Here is an 18,058-nt window from a genome sequence, read left to right on the forward strand (position 1 = left end):
CTATGCTGCTCCGTCCTCCACGTTGCCACCAGCCACCCGTGCTGCGATGAGGTTATGCTGCTGAGAATGTGTCTTGTGATTTACACCCACTGATAAGAGCTGGAGATGCTGCTCTCTGTGGAGCAACTGGACAGAAGTGAGCGGTGAGTCTCAGCAGACGTTCAGGAAAAAAACCCACTGCGGCAATAAATACATGCCAATTTATAACTGATATTTTAGCAGCTGGTTGACAGTTTACAAAATAGGGAACGGTTACTGCACTAGTCACCAGATTGACCTGTAGTTCCTTTTGTTTTGTTTTTTTTTTTTAAAAAAAGGTGGATTTGGGTTGGGGATCTAAAGTGCGTTATCTCCGCAGTCTGCTCTTTGTCAGTTAGTGCTGATTTCATCGGAGCCCCAGAGGGAGAAAACTCCAGAAGACCCCTTTTACACCTAATGCCTGGGTCGTATATCATTCGCATCTTAATGTTCTGGAGCAGCGCCTGAGCGCAGATCTGTGTGGGATAAATTGCACTTTACATCAATCGGTGAAGTGCCTTGAAGTCCCTTGTTTTCCCCCACTTTTCCCGACGCATCAAGAACGAGTGAGTCACGCTGACTACAGCTCAAGAGTATCTGGTGGATAGTTTAAGATTTTGTTCGAGGCAGTGAATCAGCCTTCACCACAAGCTTCGAAGTGTTGATGCTACAGTATCACAGCTCTGACCCGAGGAGACGGGAGGTCATCTTAAGTTCACATTGCTATTGACAAGGTAAACAAGTAAGTTTGTCGTCTGAAAAGACCGATTACACAGTTGTGTGTATTTTCCCCCCTATTAAAACCTTCTGGTAGCTCCCTAAGGTTTCAAGTCATCCATCACAAACAACGCGCTGTGTTGAGATTCAACAAGGGAAAGAAGACCAATCAACAAAGTGACCTCCACTGTTCTTTTATTGAAGGACTATAAAAACTGATCATTTCGGTCTGGGAATCTGGGAAGTGGAAAAGAATTTGGGGATTCAGGCAGTCTAGACAGTCAGGTTAAGGTGGAATTAAGCAGAAGGTGACAGGGCTTGCAGACTGGTCTTGACGGCTGCGAGGTTAGCCTTCCAGGATGTGAGGCTGTCGTACAGCTGCTGCCACTGTTGCTTGCCAAAGGTGCGATGCGTGCTGTGGCTAACGGGAGTGGAAAAAACAGAAATGCAAGAATGTTACGCTGATAAAAAAAAATATGAAACACAGGCCAAGGTTAGATCCCCACATCCTGGGAGAAAAATATCCGCTACAGTAAAATGATACAATGTTAGAAGGAAATATCCTGTATGATCTAAAAGCCACACAAACAACAGACATTTCTTTGTTGTACAATCATACATTCCATTACAGCACAGAAGCTAACTCTCTGGACCATAACTGAATACGCTTAAGAATTCTTGCAGTAACACAAACTAACACCAATGAACTGATGGTGAAATTCTAGGTCCATATACTGACATTTGACCAATAGTGATGCCAATGTTTTGTCTGATTTACATGTATCTCTTGGAATGAATATTTTTTTATGAACCTGCCACAAAAGAATGAATGAATGAATGAATGATGTTATATTTGTATGACTGTAATTATTCAAAGATGGTGTGATACTGCGAGGGACTGTAAAGCATAAAAAACATGAGTATAGTGAGCCTTTAAGATCTAAGATACGACCTGTTCCAGATACTAATTAAATGGTACATTTTTGTGACCTGGTATTAGCATGAACAATTACATGTGCAACCAGTAATCTACTCTGTTGACCCTATGTCACGAAAAATATTTGAGGTGGGTTCAAATCAATACGGCAGCTTCATTACGGCAGCTTCAATACAGAATTCCCCACAAATTTAACTTCCCAGCATTACTACTTAATAAATCCTCGAGGACGTGGTTATAACCAGAATGAGGGTACTGTAAATGCAAGTTAATTGGTCAAAGAAGTCGACTGCGAGTTTGAAGGCAGATACTCTGATGTATCGTTATATAATCGATTTGTAATAAATTGATTATCACAGAATTGATGTATAGCAATACTATCCTAATTATGAGTGCTATGTAGTATCATAAATTAAATCGTAGTGCGAGTTACTCTGTAATTCTCAATCGTTGGTGGAGATTTGCAGACAAACAGCTTTACCTCATAAGCAGAGAGAACCACCTCATTGTGGAGTTCTGGCTCCTGATTGGATAAAGAATTCTGGCATAACCCCCGCCTCCCCCCCCCAAAAAGTCTACTAGATTTACTGTCACTGACAACATAAATCTATATCAATGATAGTTGCAGAGTATTGAGCTATATTTTAAAGAACATATTTCGCTGACAGCAGGTCCTGAGTGTCAAAGATGATACCAAATAACAACGGTGCACATTTATGGACCCTATAGAGCTGTAGTTAGTGGTGACACCATCGTTTTTCGGGGACACTTTTATGACATTCAAGGTCAAGTACTCATGGATTGGTACCAGTTACAGATGTTTTTACATGTCACATGGACCTTTAATGTCATACAGTTAAGCCACGCGTGATGGTTTAATGGAGCTCCTTACCTCACGACAACTTTTTGCTGTGTCTGGTCGATTTTGCAGTACACCATCTTGGTTCGAACAGCTTAAAAAAAAACACAAAGCAGACGGGAGAGAAATTACGAGATAGCAAAGCCTTTGACAGAAAGCACTAAAAGCTCCGCAGACACATGAGTGCTTTAAGAGTGAATGTGCTTGGAAAATGAAACTGGAGAGGAGGCTAGTCCCGGTCACAAAACACTTGAAAGTGCTATTCTGGCTTTTTATGGCATTTTGTTCCAAAACCAATGGAGTTCATAAAATCCTACTCATGTCACATCATCATCACCAGCGAGTGAAAGAGGAAACTTGGCGTTTTTGGTGGAAGATGGTTATAAATTAATGACAGAGAAGCATCAGGTCACTGTTGACTTCCCCCCCCCCCCTCACTTTCACTGCTTGCTGTTGTGAGAACTAATATAGTGATTAAAAAAGGCAAAGTGAAAAGTTTAATATGAGGCGAAGTGCTTTGTACCGTCAATGACAAAAGCCTCGACGTCTTCGACTCCGATCTGCAGGTCCTGTTGCATCATTTCAAATGTGATTTCCTTGAATTCCGACGCCATGCCCATGAAAGTGAGCAGACGCATCTTGGCCATGTTTTGCTCGTGAGACAGACCTGCAGAGTAACACGCAAGGGATCATTAGGCACGGAATGGTCACAGTCGGTAACTCTCAAACTCTGGGAGTTTCCCTGTGAAAACTGATTCTGCATTTAGGAGCAAGAAGTCAGGGGAAAACTACTCATTAACACACACACGGTCTGTTTTGAGAATCCATCCTACACATGCTTTTAATTACACCTGAGCCTTTATTACATGGACAAATACACACACTGCTGACACGGGCACATTCTTCCACTGTGACAACAGAGAGCAGTACATTGGCTCAATTAAATATTTTAAACCACTTTATTTCTCAATAGAACACAACAGTTAAGATCTTCAAATGTGTTTCGTAGAGGAAATACCGAATAACTTCCCAATTTTTTCATTATTAAAACAAGATTTCTGATTGTATTAGCTTCTTAAATGTGAATATTTTCTTAATTTCTTTGCTCCATATAACAAAGAAATCATTAAAAACTGAATCATGGGGACAAAACAAGACATTTGAGAACATAATTTCCAAGTTTGACAAACACTGTTCAAACCCTTTCTACACATTTTATGGACCAAACGATTACTCGATTATGAAAATAATCGTTAGTTGCAGCTCTATTCCCAATCCATCATTAAAAAACAAAACTAGACAGGATAAAATGTACTAGTATAATACAACATAACATAAAACAGTGCTTTTAAGGATTGCTTATAAAGCTTTTGACATGCATTCTGAATAAATGAATACTGACAAAATGTTTACCTGTGCATTTTCCTCTACTATTAAAACCATGTGCTGCACTTTTAAACATGTGTATAGACATGTATGTGTCTCTAGATTTGATACATTAATGTCACAGAGGATATGGCTACTTACCAAGAGAATCAATGAAGTCTTTGTTACTCTGGTAGAATTTTACATACGCTGCTAGCTTTGCACTCACAAAGATGGTTAACAGCTGAAAGAGGCAGAGAGACAAGTGTTATCATCACAAGTGGCTCTTCCTTGAGTTCAAACAACGTAAACTACATTGACACTTGTTACAGCAGCAGGGAAACCAAAAGACAAATATGAAACAAGAACAGAAATAGGCAATAAAATAAAAACACATGTATAAATATCACACCATCTTCATGCAAACAGGTTGATGTATTAATTACTAATACTATCGGAATTACAAATCGTTTGACCCTTCAACAACCCCGAGACATTGGTGTCCACACAACCAATTAAAAAACAACAACAAATGTTTTAATTGTCTCAACTTGTTCAGCTGGTAATGAAACCTGCTGGTTTATCAGCCACTGTGTATCAAACCTCTGTGTGTGCAATTCTAATTTCTAACATGAATTAAATGAGCTCACTACACATGCAACCTTGACATTTGTTACAATGGTGTGTGAAAAACTTGTTTTGACAGAAAACAATGTTTTCAATGTTCTCTGTGGGTTTTTCCAGTCTCTAGCTTCCAGCATATCTTTCCATTATCTAAACTATTCAAACACCCTTTTCTCATAAAAAAAAATTATGAATGCCTTATCTTTATATGTTGTACAATGTCAGAAATTACACTTAGTTCTTCAGTACTTACATCATGAATAAGTTCTCCCTCGAGGAAGCGAACCGGTTTCAGAGTGAGGAGGTGGTCGAACAGGTAAGTTTGGGGGTCTTTGAGAGCTCGGACAATGCATCTAAAAACCAGATGGTTCAACGTATTAGAGCAGAGAAGTACACCAAGGCTTAATGACACAAATTAAAACAACTCTATCGAGTTTACCTGTGGGCATCAACTCGTGCTTGTGAAGCATTGTCTTCTGTGTAACTTCCAAGGAGCTCCACCATCACCTTTGCAGCAGGCTCACTGAAAAATTAATAAATATTGTGGTGAAATTGGATTTAATAGCAGGATCAGGCACATACTCTAAATGGTAAATGGTCTGTATTCCTACAGCACTTTAGGCTTGATGACCACCACCACCATTCGCCCATTCAATTACACATTCATACCGCAGATCTATGAACTGTGCTTTTCTATCACACATCTTTCATGTCCATTCACACACTGCTGGCACAGTCCTCAGCAGTAATGTGGGATTACTTGTCTTGCTGTGTGACATATCAGCATGTAGACTTAGCAGAATATGTGATCAAACTCAACGACCTTCTGGTTGAAAGATGACCAACTCTACCACAAATCCACCGGGGTATACATGTATGATAATAAAAACCCTTTAACATTTACCTTTTTTTGCAGTCAACCAGTGCTTCATACACGAGCCTTAGGAGTGTGTGCTTCTTCTCTGTGTTCAGATTCCAGTCAACAATCCACTTACGCACCTGATCAGGGACAATCATGCAACACACACACAAAAAAAAATCAGCTATAGAGGAAAAATGGTGACTGTCAGTATTTGAACAGTAGGACAAAAACATTTGCTTCATTTATCTGCAGCCAAAAGGATACACATACAAAAGAGACAGTTTTTCAGGTGATCATGGTGAATGTAAATACCTGATCGAGGTCAGTGGGGATGAAGGCGATGGCATTACAAGTTGCTGCCACCTTGATAAGGCCACAGAAGACCGTATACCTCACAGGCGTGTTCTCATCCATACCATGAAACAGGTTGCTGAGCCTATACAACGATACATATTTAAAGAGACAGTCATGTCTGTAATAAGACTGGATTTTAACGTGCTTTCTGACAACATTGTACAACATCAAGAGTAGCTACATTTGTTTCAAATAACACTAGACAAAAACAGAAATTAGAGATGATGTAGAGAAGAGGCATCACTCACAGCTGCATTCGGAGGGAGGGTCTCTCTCCTTCACGGGACTTCACCAGTTTCTCACAAAGACTCTCAATGAGAGCCTCCTGCTTCTCTGGCTCCACGATCAATAACAGGGACACGATGCTGTTCATGGCACTCTCCACCTCTGCAAAAATATGAGGGAATGTAATGTTATTAATTCTGGAATAGTTGCCAAATCGGCTGCTTTAAATATTTCACTTCATTTATAAAACACCCGACTTGTTTCCGAAGATGTAATTACCGACATCAATAATAAAAACAACTATATCTGTATATCTCATGCTGGATTATTGTGCACAAAGACAATAGAGATTTTCCGAGATACAAAATTAAAAACACCTTTATAGGAACAGGGGCTGATTATACCACCTAATTTATAAGGGTGACTGAATAAATCCTTACCTTTATCATCATCTTTGAGGCATACATCACATGCTTCAATGATCTGAGCGAGATCTACATGAAGTCCACCTTCAGAGTTCTCCTCTGAAATGTCAGCTCCTTTGGCCTTGATGTAGGCTCTCAGCTCTGAAGCCTGAAGACATTCAAGTTTAATAATAATATCAGTAAACAAATAAAACACACCATAAAAAAGCACTGTACACATGTGTGCGTAGATCCTGTATAAGTGCAACATTAATAACATTAAAGCTGCTAAGGTATTACTATGTTCATAAAACACAACACTATCAGTAGAAAGCTATGGACTGTATACAAATATGCTTTATGAGTGTTGTGTGTATAGTAACAGATAGCTTATTATTTGACAAATATTTGCTGTAGGAACTATGTGGAACTAGGGTTAGACAATATTAGGGAAAAGGTTAACACCATGAAAATAGAAACAATTATCGCAATAAATGTCAGAAGTAGAAGAAACCAATCAATAGTTGTTTCAAACGTCTTCGGCGACAGAAAGGGACACATCTGAGATAAGGGATTTGATTCAATTCTAAATGTTTACAACTCACACGTTGTTTGTGTAAAGCTATTTTAGGAAAATTTACAAATGAAGAAGCTAATTATTTACAATTCTTAATGGTACTTTGTGTTTTCAGCTATAGTTGGAATGAAGCGGAGAGCCATTCGTCGTTTTACAATTGTTTGTTTATGTGCGTGTCTGTGGAAGTAGCGATGTAAGCTTAGCCCCAGTGTTACAGTCGGCAACATCTGGAGCTAAATTTGTCACCGTTATCCGTAGATATACACTGATTGTGACTGATAATAGCGGTAACTCAACATACACACAGATTAAATGGTACATTAAACACTGTAATATAATAGTTCACACGGTACACGGTGTATTAATCCACATTGTCACAATACTAGCGTAGAGCTAACAATCAGCATGCACCAGTCAGAAGCTAACCTTTAGCTTGTTAGCTAACTAGCATGCTAAGGGAACTGGTTGGATAGCTTGCATTTATCGACACGCCCGCGAGCAGAGCTGTGGGTATGTTTGATAAAAAAAAAGACACGGTTAGTACCTGGTCTTCTTCCGTAATGTCGATAAACGCCGGGACGCTCATTGTTGGTGATATTTCTGAGCCTAGATGATGAAATCCACGCTCCCACCACGGCTGAAACCTGAGCGGAAAAGAAAAGAGAGCGATGCCGGTGAAACGTTTGCTGTTCCGGGTCAACTTGTTAAAGAGACAGTAACCTATTATTTACATTTTTAACATTAAGATATATATTTTTTTAATTTTAACTCCAGTTCGGGCGGCATGTGCCTCAGTTTGCATTGTCATGGTTACAGGAAAAACATAAAGTTTAAATGATATCCTACCCAAATGACACAAAGTGAGTTTGAAGTAAAATGAACCCCTCTGCCACACGATAGGAGACACCAATCACTTTTTGGCAACTGGAATACTGCAGGTTACTCAAAACATGGATCGATAAAATATAGTACAGCACCATAAGGATAATAACCATTCCATTCATCCCAGCTCACGTCGCCAGTGCATCACAGGGCCACAGAGATAACCATCCATCCCAAAACCTGCATATTATTGGACTGTTGGAGGTAACATGGAAAACCTACACACAGGGAGAAGCCATAAGGATAATTGCAAAACGTAAATCTGAAACTAAATAAATTACACTTGTTTCCAAGCGTATACGGATATCAGACATACCAACCAAAGACATACCTTCACTATTACCACAGACATAATGTGCAATAAATATCACTTTAATGGGCTGTGTGCGCTCCTGTGGACCCAAACTTGTCTCAGGCACACAATCTTTCTCAAACTATTGAAGTTCCCTGCACACTTTTACATAATATCATAACATCTGACAGACTTAATACAATTGCACCATAAAGTACCCCTGGGTCCTTGTTGGAGTCTTTTGAAACCACTAAACAAGCAGAATCCCTGTCTTCTATAGCTTTCAGAGCATTTTAAGGACATCCTGGCATACGACTTGTCTTGTCGTATGGTGTCAATATGGTGTTGCAAAATATTGTGTCTTGTAAGTATACATACAATGTTTACGGAGGGCCTTCTGGCCAAATTTGGCCAACTAAAAGATTCAGTTTGACCCTTCAGATGTTAAAGGTCCAATATGCAACATTCTGCACCACCTACATTATGAATAGTTATATTCAAACCATATGAGTACATTTAAAAAAAATTAAAATACAACAATATTATAAACATGAAATATAGTATAAAGACATTTATTCATTAATATTTTATTGTCTGCACCGCTTCAACCCAGGCCTCCGCATTCACCAGAGGTCAGTCAACCTCATAAATATTTTTAATAACCAGACTTCCAGCAACATTACCTAATCCTTCATTCTTTCCCATTCAGATATCAATCTACTCTGTGGAAGATTAACCCTGGATGCCTTGGGTGAGAGTAAAAGGCCTACAGGTGTGGACCACCATCGCGGGGGCCTGTCCACTGTGGAAACAGCGTCAGTGTCACAGGGCAGCTCTTTCATCACACACACACACTGACCTGTGGGTGCACATGTTGGGCCATACCAAGCTGGTCACACTGATGATTGAGGTGAGTGAGGTGAAAAGGGTAAGTGGAGCAGGAGTTCACCCCTAAACTATGGAGTCAGGTTACTTTAACAGTTGAGGTGTTGAATCACACTGGACGTACTGTGCGGTGTTTTTTTTCTTTTTTTTCTTTTTCATGTCTACGCACTGTAGCTCACAGTTCATCTGTCACAAAACTATGTCCTTTTTTTTTTTGAGGGGAATTCCTGAACTATGGAGACACATCATACCATGTCGTAATTTCTTGAAAGTCACAGTTCTTACAGTTAGGGAACTGCGCTGGATAAATACCTTAAAATAATGTGCTGAGGGGAACTGGCTGGTGGAGACTTTCACCACAGTGGTAGTATGATGCGTCATTCTGTGAGGAAGGCAAGTGCCTGGTACTGAATCCCACCCTTGTATGCTGTCATAGCAAAGAATTTATAACTGCTTCTCTACAAGTGTGCTTGTGTAACTCTGAGGTTTTTTTTTTTACGATCTGATTAACAGCTGTTGTCAAGTGCCTGGTCTACTTCAAGTCGCGAACAAGAGTTTTAGAGCTTTGAAGCTCCAGGTGCATAAGAGACATTGTTTTTTGTCTTCTTTAAAAGGTCTTTAAATGCCACAGAGTGATATTATGTCTCTGAATAGCCTCTACATTATTAATGGTAGAATGTCCTGAACGTAGCGTGGATATTGCACCACACAGGCAACACTTAAGCTCCAAGAGGACTGTACCTGGTACACGTATTAAACCAGGATTTAGTCTGTTTTCTATCATTCTAAAGCTCACTTTGCAGTGCACTCTTCATAACGTGTATGCACGGTTTACGCTTTGTGCGTAGGATTCTGTGGAAGAGTGTTGGTCATTCAGGGTTTTGTTCCTCAAATTCACTTCAGTTTGTGAAATCCTTCCAGACGTTGCCAAAGATCATTTGTGTTATTGGACCTTTGCAACAAAGAGTGTGGATCTAAATAATAACAGAAACACATCAGCGTTATCCTCAACATTTTTCTTCCAGTACTGTTGATTTAGTTTGAGCTTGGTGAACTCAAGAGAGTGGCATCTGATAATAGTGTGGGAAAATATGGGCCAACCTCAGTAATATAACATATATTTGACTATTACATAAAAGTAATTGTTTATAATAAGGCTCAAATTGTTTTTTTGTTTTTTTATTTCAGCTCTAAAAATGTAAAAGTTCTGTGGTTTGTTTGCTCCTTTATGACACTTTGGCTTGTGGACAAAACAGGACATTGTTGTTTTATTGATCATTTTCACAATTCTTTTGACAAATTATGGGCCAAAATATCTCTTATTGATTGACTGAGAAATAATCAACGGATTAAATGATCATGAAAAAACTAGCCCTTTATGAGTCTACTAAAATAATAAAAAATAATAAAAAAATGAATATGTGCATCTCTTGGACTGAATTTCAGATTTTTTACATTATCAAACAACTTTTTTTTTTTTTTTAAACACACAGTGTTCCTGCATGACTGGCAAACCGCCTACTCGGTTTCCTCAAAGATAAATGACTGTGTGTTCAGAATAAGTCCAACCCAGGTGTCTGCTTTTTTCCCCCTGTCAGCCGGCCAAGTGGTGAGCGTCCGTGTAAACCGTGTCTCATGGTCATCATCCAACATGGCTGCCCACCTTCCACCTACTAATTGTCCGGTTCCCACAGTTCTGCCTGGCTTCATAATCTCTGAAAAATCCCCTCGCTCAGCCTCATCTATCAGCCAGTGACCTTGTCAGGCTGCATTGCATGAGCAACTTCCCCGCTTCCCTCCGTGGAGCCGATGGCTTGTTAATTACTTATAAACTGACACACCCTACTACACACACACACACACACACATGCACACACAAATACAAGTAACAAATAATCAAATAGAGCCAAAAGTTTTTAACAAAAGATGAGTCAAGGATCCACAATGGTCCAAGGCATGCACAATTCAACGGGGTCCTTCTGATGGACTGTAATCGACCGCAGCTGCAGAATTTCATTATAAACATTTACATACTTTGTCAGTTGCTATAAATATTTTATGACTCTCATCCAACTGCTGAAATAATCCTTATCCTCGGTTAATTATAAGTACATCATTATATCAAATGACTGATCACATACAGTGTACTGTAATTTGATTTAAAGTGGCGAGCCAACAGCGTCAGAGCATGCTGAGAACAGTGCTCGCTTGTAAAGCAGCTGCTACGTAAAAAGGGGGCAGTTGATACCGTTAACCTTGACTTTACAATCAGTCAGTCATGTTTTCCATAATGGATCTCTACATTAACAAAGGGTAACTATATTAAAGCATAAGTGTTATTTTATAACCTAATCCAATTCTCCAGAGGACCTTGTCGTTAATCGTTTTATAGCTTTTACTTGGATCGGTCCACTTTTATCTTTTATCGTTATCTATACGTCTCTTCCTGTTTTCTGACCTGTCATTTTAAAGCCTCGAGGTTTACAGTTTGTGTTTGTGTCACTTCCTTTGAAACCACTGAAGACCATATTTGGGCGAGACAGTGGAGCTGGGGTGAAATTGATGTCACCACGGTCACTGTAGGTGTCATCGGCTGTCAATCAAACCACAGTCCCACCCTAAAGTATACTCTGCTCTATTTTTTACTCTAAAGTAAGCGGATTTCTTTTTGTAATCAGTGGAGTTGACCTCAAGTCATTCAAGGGGATAAAGAAATTTAGCCGCGATGCTTTTTGAGCTGCTTTCAAACAAACAAACAAACAGACAGACGCACAAATGTAAAACCTCAATTCGTTTGACATTGATATCTGCATTTCTTAGCCATACGATGATCAGTCACACAGCTACAGTTTGATACACCTTTGCATTAAATTTACGATAAAAAACAACTCTATACAGGTCTTAGATTAGTGAAAGTCAACATATAACCACTTTGATTTAATGAGCAGCGTTATATCACAGCAAAGGCTGCAGCAATCAATCGGTAAATGAAAGGAAGTTTGTTTCTTTAGTGTTGAACTATGTGAGGTTGTTAACCCCCCCGCCTGCCCCAATATGGTATATGTGTTCCATTTCTAATAAGAAAATAAGTTACCGTCTTGGAATTCTGACATTCCTGCCTTGACCAGATGAGTCACCGTCGAAGAACCGGAAGACGGCTCCATCAGAGCGCTCTGCCAGTGTCATCACAAGGTGTTTATGTTACTTTCAGTAAAGCGACTTAAATAGAAAACGAGAACATCCCATTTATTTCCATCTATAAACACTTTCTATTGAATGAATCCGTTTTCTTAAGCGCAAAAACAAGTTGCGATTTGATCGCTAGTTTTGGAAATTATAGATAATGTACACAATTACTAATTATTATTTATTATTATTTGTATTTCTTTATTTACAGGAATGCCAGGACACATTGCATGCAAACTCACTAAGACTGAGAAAGTTGCAGCAACATGGAATTTCCCTTAAATGAAGACAGTACAGTCATTCTCAGTTCAGATTGTGGTAATCTGTCGTCAGACTCATCCTATAAACATTTGCTCTTACAGCCGGTAGAATGAGACTCACGACACAACAGACCGTAAACCGCGGGAGATATGTGAAATGCTTTCTGATGACTTCTTTTACGCCCCAGCCACAGCTGTTAGGGTGTGACAGCAGGAGAGAGGCTGTGGTTTACTGTAAAGAGCTGATAATAACTGGCCTTGATTCTGACGCTCAGGCACCTGCTCGGATGAGACATACAAAGGGTTATTCAGCAAACTGCAACAAAGCACTTGTTCATACAAAACCTTGGCAGGTTTTGAAAAAAAAGACATCCGTTTTTAAAGGTGAACACAAACTACAAAGTATCTAAAAGGTTTTTCAAGCTTAATCCGTCATAAGAATTGGGTAAGTTAGATATACGTATAAGGAATTTCTGTCACCAACTACTTTGCAGCAATTAAGGCATGTTCTCATCACAAAGAAACCACATTTTATTTATTAAAAGATAAAAATACCCGTAATACACATGCAATACCATTGTCAATATATAATCATACACATACACCCTACTTACACACCCACACGTGGTCACATTACTATTGCTCAAACACTCTTAGAAATAAGGCTTCCAAAAGTGTCCTTCTACAAGGGCCTAGGTTCTACCTGGAACCATTTGCTTCTGAAAAACCCTTTCCAGAAGAAAGGGTTTTTCAAGGGTTCTTGGTGACACTAATGGTTCCAGTAAGAACCATTTGGATCCAGAGAACCCTTTAAGACCCCTTCCCTGAATAAAGGGTTTCAAAAGGGTTCTTGGTGGAACTCTCCAAAAGGGTACTAGGTGGAACCTTTATTAAAAGGTTCTACCTGGAGCCAATAAGGGTTCTCCTATAAGGGCAAGCCGAAGAACCTTTTTATGGTTCTACTTAGAACTTTTATTTCTAAGAGTGTATAGTCTTGATAACAGAATGCGATTAGTTTGGATTTAAAAGTGGAAACAGTATTTGCAGGTTGCATATGCAACAAATGACTCCCATTAAAATGCCAATTATTCTCAAATATACTTCATTAATGATCATTATAATAAACATAGACATTATAGTATATTCTGAGTCTGTCCCTCATACACTGTCCTGCTGCTGTAAATATGTGCGTTACGTGTGAATTAAAGCTATAGGACCTGAAACGCTTCTTATAGTATTTATTGGAATCTGGCAATGATGTAATAAACATGCCGACTAATTTAAATTGTGCTGCATTGAATTACTTATAAACGTACCACCAGTCTGTCAGTGACCAATCTCTCTGTCTTAGTGTTGCGAGAGACCAAAGTCTTCACAAAAAGCAAACAAAAACGAAACAACAAGACATCGATGATTACACTGTTGCATTTCCACACTTACTAACTCTAAAGCTTTCAATTTGCAGTTGAAAATGTTCCCTCAAGAATTGACTTCCGTTTAATTAAAAAGAAAAGAATAGATATACATTTTTGGTATCACACAAATTATAATAATTGCGTGAGAGCGACTAAAAACCAGACTGGAACACACCCAAATAATGTGATCGGGAGTCAAATAACTACCGCATTTTTACTTTCAGTTGCACCAGAGTTACACGTAAGCTGGCCTGGGCCCTTTGCACTACAGAACAGTTTAGAATAGAAAAAACAGAAGATTATTTTAAGGAAGTAAAGGCTTGTAATAACACTCAACAACTAGCCATCACTTACCAGTAGTGATTGAACACTGGGACAAAGACTGTAGATGGCATGGACTTTAATTATTTGCTCATCTGCTGCAGTTTCTTTACTTTGATCTGAATGTTTATATTCCAGGGTTTAAAGTATTTCCACCCGGAACATCCAGCCTGTAGATGGACATAAAAGAATATGGGTGAGAGGGTAAAGGTCAAAGGTGGTGATCAACACGAAGGAGAGATGGTGTGTAAACCATCACCGGACTAATGTTGTGTCTCACACACGCACCGTAGATATCCTTCTCCCCTCGTGTCTTATCTGCAGTCTGATACGGCAGCACTTTGAAGAGTTACTCACAGTCGATGCAAGAGGAAATTAAAAAGTGGAGATTGTTGTTTTTTTCCTGCGTGGGTTATAGGTGAGAGAAGCAGCGCACGAAAATGAAACTTCGACGCGAAATGTATCAAAGAGAAATGAAAGACGGCGACAAGTGCGTTCAGATGTGTGTTATCTCAGAGAGCAGAGGCCTGGATTTCACACAAGCCAAACAGAGAGACTATTGAGAGAAGACAGAGGAAAATAACTCCTTTTTAAAAAAAAAATAAAATGACCATTTTCTAGAAATGCATTTGTATTTGTTATCAGTTTGTTTCCATGCCCACACAGAGATTTGAAGGACAAATCTAAGCACATTAAAATAACACCTGTTGATTTCTGGCAGTCATCTCCTGTTGACTGTTTTTTTGATCATTTCTTCTTCTTTTCTTTCTTCCTTTAAAGTAAATAAATCATTTTAGTCATTTTAAATCACCAGTGCTCTTAATTTAAAAAAATAAATAAAATGGACTGTCTATCTTCAGATGCAGTAGCATGAACACAGATTATTAAAATGGAAAAAAAAAAAAAAAATCCTCTTCTTTTTCATGTTTCCTGCCAAGTCGCGTATCTGCGTAGTTTATCATGCGTCTCTGGCTGGAACGAGCGCTTCTCAAATTCTCTCTTACTCATCACGCTGTAGAAGAAAGTGTATTTCTTGTTAAAGGTCAGACGCAGTATTGACCGTTTCCCCTTCTTCTACCACAGCGGTGTTGTTTTAAACCCTGAGTTAACCAGAAAGTGAGCTGAAGAATGGGTGTGTTTGGGGACTGCCATCCGTCATCGTGCCTGAAAAGCTTGTTTTCTCCCCCCCCCCCTGCCTCCTCCTCCTCCTCCTCCTCCTCCCCAGCCCCCCATCACTTTTGATGCATCCCTGCTAAAGACTCCACTGGGGACGGTACAGCCAGCATTTGCCTTGGCTCAGATGAACACAGACACTTCCAATTGTGCCACAACCTTTTGTACATCCAGTACATTATTTTAGGTTTCTGTTTGTTTGTAGTGGGCGGACAACAGGACGGATTTCCAAAAATGTTGTTTGGGGAGAAATTAATTTTCTGCGCTGTATTATTTTTGAAGTCAGCTACGTGGATGTCCTCTGCATCTCCCTCAGGGATACGTTTCTGCTTTTGCACTCGTTTGTTTCCCAGAATAGAGCAAGTCAGAGAGCTTGCTCAATATTCTCCATGACCACAAACAACCTAGACGAATCAAGTGTTTATCTTTTTAGAGGTTATGGCCGTTGGAATACATTACCTTTACATTTGCAATGTATGTGATAATGTGCACATATGTATTGTTGGCCCTCTATGTTGTTTTCAAGTTTTAAAGGCGCCATATGTAAGAATGTGGCCAAAAACGGTTACTACACTCAAATTCAAAATCCCGAGGTCTATTAGGTTTCGTTTTCTCCGCCATTGTAGCGCAGATGTAACTGGCAACCCGTGGTTTTGCTCGGCAGCTGAGACTCTACTGACTGCAATGATTGGTAGACGGCTGTAGGTGGCACCACATGCCAAAACATGATTTGAAAACATAAACATTATTTTCGGTCTGCAAAAGATTTTTTTTTATGAAAATATTTTGGCTGTACTGTTGTTGGTGAGTTCAGTTTGTTATATGAACGAGTCGACGTGTCGCCGTTTTTTTCTGTTGAAGCCCAGTTCCATACAACCTACTAGATGAAGTCTATGGTCTTCAAAAGTGTGGGAATTTTTTTACCCTCAACTCTTCTAACAATGCGATTGTTGATTGATGAAAAAACCCTGGAGCGCTGTTTCAGGATGGCAGCAAAACTCTATATGCGCTGTTGATTTCCCCCCTTCCCCGCCCTGAAATGTTAGTTTATCAAGCGGTCGCAGAAGTAAACCAAAGATAAATGCTACACTAGACAGTTGTTACATACATACATAGACATACACACGCACACTCTAATCATAAAATTGGTCGTTAGATTAGTCGACTAATCGAAAAAATAAAAGCTAGATTAATCGTTCGAAAAATAATTGTTTGGGACAGCGCTAGTCAACACGTTTTATGCTTTTTCAGAAGAACAATCAAATTCACTTTTTAAATGCCAGATTGTTATTATTACTTACATGCAAACAGTGTCTATAACCTGTTTGGAAAAGATAAGACTTTGACCAATCAGTGAGAGTTCAGCTCCAATTGGCTTTTCTACTGTAAAATGTAACCCACCTTCAGATGCTATTCCAGCACCGACAACAACTGCCTATGCTGCAAAGAAACCTAAAAAAAAGAAAGAGGGATGAGTGTCAGACAATAAACCCAATAGAAAACGTTCTACATTGTACAGACAGACAGACAGTGCTTGAATGAATAGTTTTCAGACTGGCTTATGTCTGCCATTCTTCATGATAAATAAAAAAGTGAAACTGTGCAATGATAAAGTGACAGGTCATCATTTACATTAGCAGTTTGATTTCAGACTTATTCCCGCACTTCCTTCCTCACTCACTCACACACTCACTCATTCTCATTTTGTCTGTCCCCCCCCCCCCCATCTTTGTCCCTTTTGTTTGTCCTTCACATTTCCAGAGGAGTTTTCCCCTCTGGCTGTTCATGGGTCACTGAATGTAGCATAGTATATATGTATTTTTTTCTGTTGCTGATTGCAACATGTTTTCACTCTTCTTTTTTTTTCTTCAAACTTTAAAAGAAAGGAGGAACCAACGTGCTGATCCGACAACATATCATCATGTTAAAAGATCCACAGCAGCTGTGTTGAATTCTAAGGCATCGATGTTTGAAGTCCCTCCATTCATCTGTCGCTATACACATTACCCATGATGCAATTTCTATTAAATGTACTACTACTGTTCACTAAAGTTCCCCCTTGAGTTACAAGATGCACACTAAAGTAAAAAGTGGTAGAAACATGAGGAAGTGGCCAACTGGCTGCCATTCGAGTGCCTTTCTAGTGGATAAAAGTGATGCTGTGCTGTGAAGGACGTCCCTGTGTGGTGGTGTGATGAAGAGAGTGTGTGTACAGCGTTCCCACACCTTTGTCTCCCTCAAATGCAGTCGTGGCATAATTTCGACCTTTGACCTCTCTGCTCTGTGCCACTGCACCGAGCTACAGCTGCAGTGTTGTTGTTGTTGTCGATGTCAATATTCTGTTTGGTGTTCGTGAACAGAAATGAACATTATTTGTGTGGTGCGTAATTCATCTGAGCGATTGTGTGTGTGTGTGTGTGTGTGTGTGTGTGTGCTGCCTCTGTATGTCTTCACTTAACACCAGTCACTGCAGCAGTGTCTCAGGATCAAAACACCAAGAAACAGAGAGAGAGAGAGAGAGTCGTGTGGAGCCGATAGGCTTAATCAGCGTTGTGTGAACTCACTTGACACCAGGGTTAAATGTAACTGACATTTGTTTGTATATAAAAGCCATGTACGACAGCTTTAAGGTCAACCCCCCCCCCCCCTATCTCTAAAGTCCTTATCTGTGAAACAGTATTCTTACCCAAATGGGAACAATC

The 18,058-nt window shown here is 39.5% G+C and overlaps 1 protein-coding gene across 1 annotated transcript; it reads right to left on the bottom strand.

Annotated features, from left to right (window-relative positions):
- Window positions 1-919: 919 nt before the first annotated feature.
- eif3m (eukaryotic translation initiation factor 3, subunit M) lies at window positions 920-7,612 on the bottom strand. Its single transcript, XM_083901102.1, has 11 exons — window positions 7,487-7,612; window positions 6,402-6,534; window positions 5,985-6,123; window positions 5,695-5,818; window positions 5,425-5,519; window positions 4,960-5,043; window positions 4,774-4,873; window positions 4,059-4,140; window positions 3,055-3,198; window positions 2,565-2,625; window positions 920-1,156 (listed from the first exon to the last, which is right to left on the bottom strand). Exons 1-11 carry the CDS (start codon window positions 7,526-7,528, stop codon window positions 1,033-1,035), a joined length of 1,128 nt encoding a protein of 375 aa, XP_083757228.1. The 5' UTR covers window positions 7,529-7,612; the 3' UTR covers window positions 920-1,032.
- Window positions 7,613-18,058: the final 10,446 nt, after the last annotated feature.

The sequence above is a fragment of the Microchirus variegatus genome (assembly GCF_963457635.1).
Source record: "Microchirus variegatus genome assembly, chromosome: 14".
In the NCBI taxonomy this organism is placed as follows: domain Eukaryota; kingdom Metazoa; phylum Chordata; class Actinopteri; order Pleuronectiformes; family Soleidae; genus Microchirus; species Microchirus variegatus.